This window comes from Lepidochelys olivacea, assembly GCF_965140295.1.
Source record: "Lepidochelys olivacea isolate rLepOli2 genome assembly, chromosome: 11".
NCBI lineage: Eukaryota > Metazoa > Chordata > Testudines > Cheloniidae > Lepidochelys > Lepidochelys olivacea.
In genome coordinates this window covers 23104296-23118341 of record NC_140421.1, presented here as the reverse complement: position 1 = coordinate 23118341, position 14046 = coordinate 23104296, and the positions used below count along the sequence as shown (strand labels likewise).

At 52.4% G+C, this 14046-nt stretch overlaps 1 protein-coding gene across 1 annotated transcript in view; it reads right to left on the bottom strand.

The window, feature by feature from the left end:
• The window catches only part of ARHGAP15 (Rho GTPase activating protein 15), a 467991-nt gene that overhangs the window by 375695 nt on the left and 78250 nt on the right, over positions 1-14046 (bottom strand). Inside the window, exon 5 of the mRNA XM_084643055.1 lies at positions 4941-5028. Coding sequence (XP_084499181.1) covers positions 4941-5028 — 88 coding nt within the window. The remainder of the gene's footprint in view (positions 1-4940; positions 5029-14046) is intronic.

Below are 14046 nucleotides of genomic sequence, written 5' to 3'. Positions count from 1 at the left end.
AAGGGAATCTTCTGTGAACAAAGTGATTGTCCATGTGGAAGTATACATCTTTGATATCGAGAGCGGTGAACTACATGCTCTTTTCCAGGGATGGTATTATTGATGCCAGTTTAACATTACAGAATTTTAGTTTGAGAATAAAAACATTGAATTGGTGCAGAGCAAAAACAGGTCTTATTGCACTCCAATTGTGGGTAAGGAGTGCTAGATGGCCACCAATACGTAGGTGAGGATTGGGTGGCGATGACACCAACAGTGGCCAACAACTCCCAAGTGTCCTGTTGTGCGGTCTGAGGCCTTTTTCTGCATCAAAACAATGTAATATTGGGGTGTTTAGGAGGTGCTTCTGTCCTAATAGGACCCACCATTACCAGATAAAAAAACACATCTTAAGACCTTTAAAGAAAACTTTGTTTGATGTCATTCTATCTGGCAAGGAATCACTTATCAATAGTTGTGACTGTGAAATCTATACTTTATGGTTTTACCTTTACAGTCTCTACTTCTCTATTGTTTATCTGGATGGTTTCTGTCTGTTGCATAGCTATTTTTGCAACATTTAAATCAACTAAGGCGGTGAGGTATGGTTGGTTAAATAATTGTTCATAATGGGCTAGAATTGGTGAAAAAGACTGTTTTGTAGTAGGTTATTTTAAAATGATTGGTTAAGGTATAGCTAAACAGGACTCAAGTTTAACTATATAATCTGGGTTTCAAAAGGAAGTCCTTTGGAATCTAACTCCAGGACACAGACCAAGATCAGAGCTGCCAGACCTCAACACTGTGCCGACCTTACTGTGCAGAAGCTGGAGCCGCAGATGATCTAATCTTGACTGACCATCAAGAACAGTTTATCTGCCTTATTGGGAGAGGTGAGCATTGTATATTTAGCATGTGTATTCTGTTTTGGTACCTGTTAAGAAATAGAGGTTAAGGATATTACTGTGTAAGGCTCTTTCACTGGTAAAACACCCTGCAAACCCACAGAAGATTACACCCTGAGCCCTGGAACTGGAAAAGGGTGCATCACAATGGCAGTTGCCACTGCCCTTGAAGTAGCGTCTATCACAACAACTGCAGATTGTAATGCAGGTCTGGCCAAGAGCTTGCCTTCATCACTAAGTGCCAGAAATTGACCTTTGTCTTGCTGAGGTAATTTGTCTTTAAAATCTAAGAACTTTGAATAATTCAGAAAATCAGACATAGACATCAGTGTCTGATAGTTCAACATGCTGAACTGGAGGCTGATTTCTTCCCCATCAAGTCCATACATTTGGCCTTCTTATCGGAGGGGATGGTTCTTGGATGTTGCTGCATTGATCTTTCTGTGGCAGCCTGAACAACTAGGGAGTTCGGTGCATGATGGTGAATAGAAACTCCATTGCCTTAGCCAGGACAAAGTAACATTTCTCATCCCTCTTGGGGTAAGGGCACATGTTGCTGGTGTATGCCGTAAGGCTCTTGCTGTTTCCAGTATAGCTTCCTTCACCAGTAGTATTATCTGGCTGGACCCTATGGGTTGCAGGATGTCTAAAAGCTTGTGTTGTGTATCCTGGGCCTCCTCTAGGGAAATATGGAGCTCCTTCAACACCCTGTGTGGCAGCTTTTGAAATTGCTTGTGGTCATTGTAATGGACACTCACTCTCCCGCTCGAAGGGAGGCTACTCATTCAGGTTGCCTTCGGGCTTGTCTGACCAAGCCACAAAGCTGCAGAACAGTCTAGGGCCCTTTGTCTCCCCCAAGGTCCTCTAGTTCCCAGCCCCCACAACAGGGCTGGGCCCCAGACAGTTGTGGCCAGGCTTTAGCCTAGGCTTATGGAGGCTGCAGCTGCCAGCAATTAAACACCAGTTATAGGCGGCTGGCTTCAGCCTGCAAAAGGCTCAGGCAGCCAGCAAAGCAACAGTCTATAAGGGAGCTGGTAAGGGAAACTCCTTCTTCAGGGCGGGAGCTTCTCTGCACAGTGTAGGGACTCAGCCACCCCAGGGTGGGAGGGGGCAGGGGGACGCCCATCCTACTCCACCGTGTCCCAGCCCAGGGCCCTAGCAGAGGCAGGATTGACTGCCCCTGCTTCGGTGGTGATCCAGCCGCAACACACCAACTGAACCACAGCTGGCTGCTCCGTGGCTGCCCCATGCCATATCCTGCCTCCCTGGGGTTTGGTACCTCTCGCTTCCACGGCTTGTCAGGCTCCTCGGGGTACACTCTTCATCGGGCCACTCCACATTGGGGTCTCCCACTTCTGCAGCTATCGGATAGCCAGGGGTAGGTTCCCCTCCTGGGCATAGCAGTATGGCAGAAGCGTCCTTCTCCTCCCGGGATTCCACCCCAGTTGGGCTGCAGGGCCTTCCTCTTATACTTCCGGCCCTGCCCTGGCACTTCCGGTGAGGGGGGTGGGGCAGGTTATGCTCCGCCCACCAAGGGAAGTGTAGTGGACCCTCGCTCTCCCGCTCAGAGGGAGGCCACTTGGTCTCACTACAGTCATCCAGAGGGGACAGCACAACTGGGGCAACTGCTTCATTCGGAGATGAGGAAGATAGTGTTACAGGTACTGGTGGAACCACCAGATCCAGCTCATATTTTTCCTATTCTATAGGGTCAGGAGTAAGCTTTGGTTACTGTCTTAGAGGGGAGGGGTGGAATGATTCCATGTTAGATAGCACTGACCCTGGGAATCATATGTATGGGTCCCATGGGCCCCAGTAGGGCCAGTAGAAGTGTTTGAAGTTGGGTTGCGGAGGTCCCCAAGGCATGGGTACAGTTGGTCCCAAGGGGACATTCTGGGTACAGGTTGGTTTCAGGAGGTTCTCAATGTCCTGTCTGGATGGATCTCTCTTGGAAGAGGTGATGACAGTTCCTCCAGTAGCTCTGAGTCTCCTGATGACAAAAAAAAGACTAGATCCGGTTCAATTGGCAGTGCTAATATCTCAGTGGGAAAAAAGTTGCAGCTAGACAGGATGGAAGAGACTTTTCCTGTAGTCCTTTGACCCCTCCAGGGGATGCATCACCCTGGTAAGGGATGGTCCTGTCAACAGAGGAGATTGCAGACCTGGGGGAACAAAATATGTCCTCTGATGGAGCAAAGATGTATTTCTTTATTCTCCCTGGAGTGCTCAGGGTTCTGCCTGCCCATACTGACAGACCCAATATAAGGAGGCTCTGGGTTAGCAGGTCCACAGGAGGTTGTGGTGGCACCATCAGAAGCTGAGGTTCCCAACGGGTCTCTTCACAAGAACTGGTGGCTTTTGATCTTTAAACCTGGATTTACCTTAGGTGCTCTATTATTTATTTTATATGAAGTTATTTTAGGAGAATGTATTGCCTGTGAAAGGTTTCAAGCTGACAGCCACTATCTGGTCAAGCACAGAGAGTTGTAACTGTAACACGGAGGGATGATCTGCAGGTGTGAGACAGCTGCCCATTTAGTCTTTGACCACTCTGTTGAGACTCCTATGAAAGGTAACAATTGGTGCCAGTTGTGGGATTGATGTGGGCAGTTATCCAATAGGTGCATCTCTGAGATACCAGCCCAAAAACACATGCTAACAGAATACATTTTTAAAGCAGATCATTTTAATTAAGCCAATATAATTTTCTAGCCTATAGTTCAACATAATCCTATACACAGAATTCCAAATCAATTTTAATTTATGCATAATGTTTGTCTGCATAGCTTCTGAAACATGACATCATCCAGCCATTTCAGTATAAAAAGAGCCAGTGTCCCCATTTCTTTTTTACTATTTTTTTTTAACAAACAACCCTTTGCACATGGGAGCAAGGAGGGCCAGGGAATGATAACCTTTTAGACAAGAGGTTATGGCAAACAATAGTGGTGATTTAAGAGCATAGAACTAAAACACTTTTCATCACCTGCAACATATAAATTAGTTTATTGTTTGTGACTCCTGCCAAAGAATGCACCTTCTTGGCCACCCATCACTTCAATAAGCTATGGCAGGTTTGATCAAGCCTTGGGAACCTTTCACAACAGGGCTCTGTCAAACCATTCCTGTTCTGTCCACAGTGTCATACACTTACTGACTTCTCTTTCTGGAGCCCATACAAAGGTTTGTAGGCTCAGACTCCACACTAACTAGCACTGAAGGGATACATGCCACTATTGCTTGTGCAATGTAACTGTCACATCTCTGAAAACTAAGATCAGTGGCCTCTCCTTGGGGCACAATAAAAAGGTACGCCAAATTTCACTTTGTAGTAACTACAGCTTCAGAAATTGCATTAACTGTATTAGAAGGAGTCATAAGAAATGTCTGTAAGGTTAGCTGGATATGGTAGGTGTCACATCTATACTAAGATGAAAAATCACTTTGCTAACTTACAGTGTTTTTCCCTGTGGTAACACCCTTTATTAAGGTGCCATTTATAAATAGTTAATTATTATTTATTAATGCATAAGCCACTTTATAGCATGCTGGATAACAACTGAAATTCATGTATTAAAGATGCACACACTTGGTTTAATACAATTTACGTCTTATAATATCCTTTGAAACAGATTCTCATCGCATCATCTGTTAAGCATTTATTACTAATGCATTTTATAACATGCTTTATAATACATTATTTGAGGAAGTAGCTGCATTTAGTGATCATTTCATAAATAAGAATAAAGCATTTGTAAATGGCACCTTAATTTAAAGTGTTACCTTCACATTACTGGATAGTCATTCACCATCCATCTCACTTTGCAATTATTCTCAAAATGCACCTCTTAATAAAAGACACATTAAGTTGTATTCCTTCCCCCACCCTCAACCTGATTAAAAGTTTGAGTTGTTTTCTTACAGCTGTTCTCAGATGTCTTATGGTTGGCTACTTAGTTTGATTGCATTTATTTATTTATTTTGATGATGCCAAACTTTCTATTTAGTAACATCATTTCTGAAAAGATGAGCATAATAAGATAGATAACTGCATACCAGATTGGCCAGTGCTGGCTGTTTGGATTCTTTGTAGAATTCTATTTTCCCACCAACAAGAACAATCCAAGAAGTAGACCAGTTTTTCCTTAAAAAAAAATAAAATAAAATAAAAATTAATGGATCAAGTAAGCATGAGCTATTTTGGTTGAGGAAGATGACCTGGGTTCCAATCCTTTTTTCAGAAATGAAAATGGTCCAAATTCACACTCTGTGTCAACAAATGCACTTTTGTTGATGTTAATGGAGTTGCACCTGTTCACACCATTTGTTCTGCATTTGGCCCGATTGGCTTGATGGGCCAATTCCCTGAATTCACATTTAAAGCCCAGCTTGCTCCTATCCATCAAACCACTTAAGCACATGCACAACTTTAACCAAATGAAGAGTCCAATTGAAATCAATGGCACTATTCACATGCTTGAAGTTCACATGTGCTTAAATATTTTACTGCATCAGAGTCCGCATGATCGGCCACCATTTGGAGATTGATATTTTAGATAGGCCCAGGACAGAATAGAAAAGTTGTCATAATGTCAGTGTGAGGTATACGGAGCTGTGCACAGGACCTATACTTAAAGATCAATAAATTTTCTCCCTGTCCATAATAAAAAAAAAAATAGAATCAAACAAGAGAGGTTTCCAGAAGATCAGGATACACAGTAGTAATATTTTATGTAAGTTACAAGAAAGTGTGACGACATATAGAAGTTCTTCATTTGTCAAACACAAATAGCAACAACTTCTGTGGAGAGGTATAGAAGGGACAAAAACATTCTTTCAAGGTTGTTAGCAGCACACTGGAGAAAACCACAAAAACAGCTAATTACAAACCATACAGTAGATTATAATATTCATCACTCTGATGGACGCTTGTTCAAAAGCATTGCACTATCATTACTTAATTAACAGAACTAGTCTCACAGAAAAAATATATTTGCAAATAAAAAATTTAAGTTTGATTCTCTGTGATTTAGGGGGTCATATTGTCATCCCCAAGAATTTAGACACACCACAGACAAAAATACTGCAAATCCTAAAAGTGTTGCAAATTTTAGCAGAAACCATTATTCATTCCAAAATGTGTACTAAAAGTGATAATTAATTTCAATTCACTATTGATTACTCTCCTATTTAATATATTTCAGTCATTCTATCAAGGAGCAGAAATAATACCTTGGGTGAAATCCTGGCCCCACTGAAATCAAAGACAAAACTCTCACTGACATTAATGTGCCCAAAACTCTCAGGCATATTAGTGACCACCCAGCCTATATAAATAATGAGCAGCAAAACCAAATATCTGAATAAACAATTCATGAACAACCCAGAAGTTGAAAATTATTCACCGAGTTTATTTGGTGAATATTTACTAAAAGCAAACACATTTGAAGAAAATGTGGATCCATTTGTGAAGACTTGATAACCAAAAAAAAAAAAAAGGCTAAAGGTGGGATTTTCCAAAGTACCTAAGTAACACAGGAGCATAGGTGCCACTGAAAGTCAATAGAACTTATGTGTCTAAGTGATTTAGGAGCCTCCCTCTCAAATTCCCAATGAATAACTGAGCCAGATCCTCAGCTGATATAAACTATGCTGATTCACAATAGCTGAAAATATGGACCATTATTTGCAATAAACTTATCAACAAGCTCTGCTAACTAATCAACACAGTATCCTTATAATGTAGTATTGTAACTATCTGTTATTATCCGGTATGACAAAATTCCTCCTCTACCTTGGTGGGTCTTGCACTTATTGGCAGATTTGCTCGCCTTGGAGCTTCACGGCAGCCCTCAGCTTGGCCGTTTTTCTGAACCCACAGTCCAGGTCAACTCCTCCTGTGTCTGACCAGGAGTTGGGAGGATTTAGGGGGAACCCGGGCCCACCCTCTACTCTGGGTTCCAACCCAGGGCCCTGTGGAATGCAGCTGTCTAGAGTGCCTCCTGGAACAGCTGTGAGGCAGCTACAACTCCCTGGGCTACTTCCCCATGGCCTCCTCCCAACACCTTCTTTATCCTCACCATCGGACCTTCCTCCTGGTCTCTGATAATGTTTGTACTCTTCAGTCCTCAACAGTCTGCGTTCTCACTCTCAGCTCCTAGTGCCTCTTGCTCCCAGCTCCTCACACGTGCACCACAAACTGAAGTGAGCTCCTTTTTAAACCCAGGTGCCCTGATTGGCCTGCCTTAATTGATTCTAACAGCTTCTTGATTGGCTGCAGGTGTTCTAATTAGCCTGTCTGTCTTGTCTCCAGAAGGTTCCTGATTGTTCTGGACCCTTCCCTGTTAAGGAGCCGGAATCGTTCTTCACTCGCTCCTGAGCTATTTGCTTTCCTTTCTTTCCTAAAGCCCCCCGGCCCGGATTTTTCACACTTTTCCCTTTGCTTAGTTTCCCCCCCCGCGTTTGGGCCGGACGCTTTGTTTTTTTGGTTTTGTTTTTTCCCGTTTTTTTGAGCTGCGTCAGTGTGCTGGCCGGTCGCCAGCACCCCCCCCCCCCGATGCCTGCTTTTGGACTTTGCTCCTTGCTTACTTGAAACCCCCGGAGGAGGGGGGGAGGACTGCCAACCTGCTGTCCGGAGAGGGGAGTGGACCCCCCCAGATCCAGCTGTTTTGCTTTTTGCCTGGACTTTTTCCGAGAGCCTTGGGACAGAGCCAACAGCTGTAGCAGACGCCAGAGGCCGGAGAACTCCCGGGCAGCTATGAATCATCGTGGAGAGAGGCCGTAAGACTGAGGGATTTCTTTTGAACTTCTACCCTCGGGGGGGGGAGTTGATTGCATTTCAGCTGCGCCTGCGGCGGCACAGGGGTGTAGCAGGGAGCTACCCCCAGATCCATCGGTGCCCCCAACCCCCCCACCACTATTACAACTATCACGGCCCCCGCTGCTTCGTCCCTGCTGGCAATCTGCCATCTGCCTTCGGATCCAGCTGTTTGCTTTGGACTTTGCCTTTTGGCCCAGGCATAATAACCAACCAAGCGAGACTCTTTGGACACTTGTGGTGGGTTGTCCTCCCCCCACCCCCCCCCCCGGATTGTTTACCCCATAGCCTACCCCTACTACCGGACCCCGATTTTTGCCCCCCCCCCCCCTCCCAGTGTCTCCCTGTCTCTCCCTGCTCACAATGGCAGAGAAGGAGGGACGCAAGGCCCCTCCACCGAAATTGGTTGCCCCTTCCCCATCTACCCCCCTGCCCACCCCTCAAGATTTCCCCACCGCCTCCATTGTTAGAACCCCTGCCACCGCCCCCGCTGGGGCATCGGCAGTGGGAGGCACCGGGGCGATTACTACTGCTGCTTTGGTTCCTGCCCCACTAGATTTCAGGAACCCCCCCCCAGTTAGACGGAAAAATCGAAGCGGGCCAAAAGGGAAGGGCCCCGCTAATGCCGCTGGACCCTCCGTGGCAGAGGCCGCCCCCACCACAGTGGCCTCGTCATCGATCGCGGCACCCCTCCCAGCTGTTCCCTCCACCAGCTCTGCGACCATCCCTCCCCCGGCCCCCAGGACGTATGCCCGGGTGGCGACAGGCCCCCCCTCACCTGCCGCCTCCTCATCTCGCCCTCCCACTGCCTCCGCTGCCATTACCAGTAGTCGGGGCCCTCTTCCCGCCCTGACCAGGAAGCACGGTGTTCGTTGCCTCTTAGTACCCGCCTCGCCCCACGTGGAGGCATACGTGCAGGCGTTGGCGAAAGTGGTAGGACCCATGGCCATTGTGGCGGCCTCCAAGATGTATGGGAAGGTCGTTCTCTTTCTGGCCTCGGAGACTGCCGCCCAGGAGGCGGTGGAGAAGGGCCTAGTGGTGGGGGGGGTGTTTCTCCCCCTAGAACCGCTAGAAGATCTGGGCGTTCGCTTCGTCCTCACCTCCGTTCCTCCCTTTTTACCTAATGTTGCCCTGTTACCTGCTCTTTCTGCCCTGGGGAAGCTTGTTTCTGTTATTAGCCCTCTCCCGTTAGGCTGCAAGGACCCCGCCCTCCGTCACGTCCTATCGTTCCGCCGGCAAGTGCAGATTTTACTGCCGGCGGGGGTGCGTGACGGAGAGGCGCTCGAGGGGTCCTTCCTAGTTCCCTACCAGGGAGCCCGCTATAGGGTCTTTTATTCCACCGGAGAGGCCCGGTGCTACCTCTGCCGCTCGGCAGGGCATGTCCGCAGGGACTGCCCTTTGGCCCGGGGGAGAGGGGCACCTGAGACCCCCGAGACCCGGCGGGATATCGGCCCTGTTGTTGCCGACACCCCTGGCCACCCGGCACCCGACACCACCCCCCCTCCCACCCGATCCACCGCTGCCCCCGTCCGGGCCCAAGAGGCACCCCTCCAACAACGCCCGGGCGACCACGGGAGTCCCACTCTTGCCGTAACCACCTCGGCAGAGCCTATGGAGGGGGGTGTGGCAAAGCTTTTACCGGGTGCAGGAGAGGGCTCGCCCCAAGGAGAACCCCCCGCCCCTAATGCTGCCTTACCGCTACCCCCCCAAACCCCTGAACCTCTGCCTCCGCGCCCCGCTCCGTCCCCTGCTACTCAACCCCCGGACGACGCCATGGAGGGCTGGACTGTAGTCCAGGGGAAGCGAGGCAAGCGGAGGGCTCGAGCCCCACTGCATTCATCTGACGCGGAAGCCCCCCGGAAGACCAGGAAGGGAGGTGCCGACCCTGAGCCTCCCGCCTCGGCCACGAGTGAGATCCATTCGCTGGTGTCGGGAGGTGAAGATAGACCAGCATTGGAGGGTGGAATCCCCCCTCCGCGGGGGACCCTCCCCTCCGAAGCCCCGGGGGAAGCCCCTTCTAACCAGATACCACCTGAACTCCCAACGAACCCCGACGTGACCGCCGAGGCGGGCCCTAGCGGAGAGGCCCCTGGGGTGGTGGGAGTTGGCCTCTCCTCTGTGTACGCAGAGATTGAAGCCCTGGATTTGACCCCGGTCACCCAGGGAGGGGATGATTTACTGCCGGCCGGCCTCGATTTGGGCAATCTCACCCCAGGCCCCCTTTCCCCATGCCCTTTCCCCCTGACTGCCTTTCCGGGTGAGCACCCCACGGAAAGTGGTTTACCGCCTGGGGCCATGGCTGCCACGACCACCCCGGAGCCAGTACCTAGCATTCCTCGGAGCCCCCTCCCTTGCCCCTTCACCCCCGACCCTGCTCGGGAGGCGCCTTCTTTTCGCTGTGCGCCTCCTGAAGCCCAGGGCCTTACCTCTGCCCCTGCCCCCACCCCTATTCCGGTTCAGTCTCCCTCCTCCTGCAAGGCTACCGCCGCCCCTGGGGTTATTTCTTTTCCGCCTTTTGCAGATTCCCCCCAGGGAGCAGTCTTTATGTTTTCTAGTTGCGACTCCCCAGGAGTTGCACCTTTCCCCCTGCCATCCCCGTCCGCCCCAAGGCACGAGATGGAGTTAATAACCCCAGCCTGTCAGACACCCCGTCGGCGGTCCGCACCCTGCCTACCCGCCTTAGCGGACCACGAAGCTGCATCAAAAGCCCCACCAGGGACTGCTCTGGGAGTTGTAACCCTACCCCCCCATGAGCTGCAGCATGCATTACGGGAGTTCTTGAAACGATGCCGTGGTGCCCGCGATAGGGCACAGCTGGCTCTCCAGCAATGGGGGGACTTTGATCGACTCCTTCGGGCCGCGAGAGCCCTTATGAGGGAGGGTAGAGGGCAAGGGAGGGGCGGTGCCGCGGCCTACGAGCGGGCCCGCAGCTTCCGGAAAGAGTTACTTACTCACGGGATGGGACACGGGTTGCTACGCGACCCGCCGGGGGCCATGAGTACCCCCACCCCTGAGAACTCCCCACCCCCCCAGCCCTCCGCATGACACCTCTCATCATTGTAACCCTGAACACCAGGGGCTGTAGGATGGCTCTCCGCAGGTCCCAGGTGCTCTCCTACCTTCGGGAGGGGAGGTACTCTGTGGTTTTCCTGCAGGAGACCCACACGGACCCAACCGCCGAGGATAGGTGGCGGCTGGAATGGGGGGACGGGGTATACTTTAGCCACTGCACGGCTTGGCAAGCTGGAGTGGCGACCCTGTTCTCCCCCACCCTGCGGCCCGAGGTGCTCGGAGTCACTGAGGCCGTGCCGGGCCACTTGTTGCACCTCCGAGTTCGTTTGGAGGGGCTCGTGGTCAATTTTGTTAATATCTATGCCCCGCAAGTGAGCTCACAGCGGCCGCAATTTTACCAGCAGGTGTCCGAATTTCTCGACACCCTGGATTCACACGAGTGCCTGATCCTGGGAGGGGACTTTAACACCACCCTCGAGGAACGGGACCGCTCGGGGGCCGAGCCGAGCCCGGCCGCCGCGACCATTCTTCGAGACATAGTCGACTATCACTCCCTAGTGGACGTCTGGCGTGACCATCACCCAGATGATACTTCCACGTTTACCTTCGTTCGGGTGGAGGCCCGTCGGTCGCACCGCTCTCGGTTAGACCGTATTTATCTATCCCGTCTCCATCTTTCACAGGCCCACTCCTCCACCATTCGGCCGGCCCCTTTTTCCGACCATCATTTGGTTGCCGTCATGGTCTCCCTCCGTGCAGAGGGACCGGGGCCGGCTTACTGGCATTTTAACAACAGCCTGTTGGAGGACGAGAGCTTTGTGATGTCCTTCCGGGAGTTTTGGCTGGCCTGGCGGGAGCAGTGGCGTGCCTTTCCCTCGGTGCGGCGCTGGTGGGATTTAGGGAAGGTGCGCGCCAAGCTCTTCTGCCGCAACTACACTCGGGGCACCAGCCGACGGAGAAATGCGGCGATAGAGCAGTTGGAACGGGAGGTCTTAGAGCTGGAGAGGCGCCTGGCCGCCAGCCCCGGGGACCCGTCCCTCTGCGGAGCGTGCCGGGAGAAGCGGGAGGAACTTCGAGCCCTCGAGGACCACCGGGCCCGAGGTGCCTTTGTCCGGTCCCGCATCCGCCTCCTTCAGGAGATGGATCGCGGCTCCCGCTTCTTCTACGCCCTGGAGAAAACGAGGGGGGCCAAAAAACACGTCACCTGCCTTCTAGCGGAAGACGGCACCCCCCTCACGGATCCGGAGGAGATGTGTGGGAGGGCCCGTGACTTCTACGCAAACCTTTTCTCCCCGGATCCAACCGATCCTGGCGCTTGCGGGGTGCTCTGGGAGGAACTCCCCACGGTCAGCGTGGGCGACCGAGACCGGCTAGAGCTGCCTCTCACCCTGGCCGAGTTCTCGGAAGCCCTCCGTCGCATGCCCACCAATAAATCTCCGGGCATGGACGGGCTGACCGTGGAGTTTTACCGCGCGTTTTGGGACATCCTTGGCCCAGACCTAGTCACTGTCTGGGCTGAGTCCTTGCAGGGCGGGGTCCTCCCTCTCTCGTGCAGACGAGCGGTGCTCGCCTTGCTGCCGAAGAAGGGGGACCTCCGCGACTTACGAAACTGGCGTCCCCTCTCACTCCTTAGCACAGATTATAAAATTGTAGCGAAAGCAATCTCGCTGCGGCTAGGGTCCGTGATGGCGGACGTGATTCACCCAGACCAGACCTATACTGTCCCGGGTCGCAGCATTTTTGACAACCTCTTTTTAGTCCGAGACCTTTTGGAACTCGGGCGGAGAGACGGTCTGTCGTTCGCCCTCCTGTCTCTCGATCAAGAGAAGGCGTTCGATAGGGTAGATCATGGGTACCTCCTGAGTACCCTGCGAGCGTTTGGATTCGGACCTCAGTTTGTGAGTTTTCTCCGGGTGCTGTACGCCTCCGCAGAGTGTCTGGTTAGGCTCAACTGGACCCTGACCGAACCGGTCAGCTTCGGGCGAGGGGTGCGGCAGGGGTGTCCCCTCTCAGGCCAGCTGTACGCTCTGGCGATCGAGCCTTTCCTCTGTCTCCTCCGCAGGAGGTTGACGGGGTTGGTGCTGCGGGAGCCGGAACTGCGGCTGGTCCTGTCGGCGTACGCCGATGACGTCCTCCTCGTGGTCCAGGACCCGGGCGACTTGGCGCGAGTGGAGGCATGCCAAGCCATCTTTTCGGCAGCCTCCTCCGCCCGAGTCAACTGGGTCAAGAGCTCTGGCTTGGCGGTGGGGGGCTGGCGGCAGGTAAGCCCCCTCCCACCCGCGCTTCAGACCATCCGGTGGAGTGCCGGCCCTTTGCTCTATCTCGGCGTTTACCTTTCTGCCACGCACCCTTCTCCGCCGGAGAACTGGCAAAATTTGGAAGGCGGCGTGATTGAGCGGATCAGGAAATGGACGAGGCTACTCCGATGTCTCTCCCTTCGGGGGAGAGCACTGGTGCTTAACCAACTAGTCCTGTCCACGCTCTGGTACCGGCTCAACACCCTAGCCCCGGCCCCGGGTTTCCTGTCCCACCTCCGGAGATTGATTCTGGAGTTCTTTTGGTCAGGATTGCACTGGGCCCCTGTTGGAGTTCTCCACTTGCCCCTGAAGGAAGGAGGGCAGGGCCTGAAGTGTCTGTACACTCAGGTCCGCGTTTTCCGCCTCCAGGCCCTGCAGAGGCTCCTTTATAGTGTAGGTAGTTCGCCGTGGAGCATATTGGCGCATGCCTTTTTACGCCGCTTCCATGGGCTCCGCTATGACCGACAGCTCTTTTATCTTTGTCCGAGAGGTTTTCCGCGAGACCTCTCCGGGCTGCCGGATTTCTACCAGGACCTCCTCCGGGCCTGGAAACTGTTTTCAACGACCAGGTCCGTGGCGGCCATCGTGGGGGCAGATCTCCTCACGGAGCCCCTGCTACACAACCCCCAACTTTGTGTGCAGGCGGCGGAGTCCCGCACGGTGCGCCAGAGGTTGGTCCTGGCGGGAGTTACGAGGGTCGGGGACCTCCTGGACTACGACCGGGGGGACTGGCTGGATCCCCTGACGCTCGCTCGACGCATGGGGCTCTCCAGCCTTCGCACCCCCCGGCGCGTGCTTCAGGAGGTGGAGGCCGCTTTGACCCCCGCCGCTCGGGCTTATGTTAGCCGAGCCTTGTGCGAGGGCGCGCCCCGCCCATCCCTTACCCCAGGCCCGCCGGACCTTTCCATCGGGCCCCTACTCTGTCGATCCCAACACACCCCTCATCCTTTCACTGCGAGCCGGCTGCATGAACTGCAACCGGTCGGTTTTCAAGTTGCATCACGGAAATATCTATATACACTCACGCTCCATACCC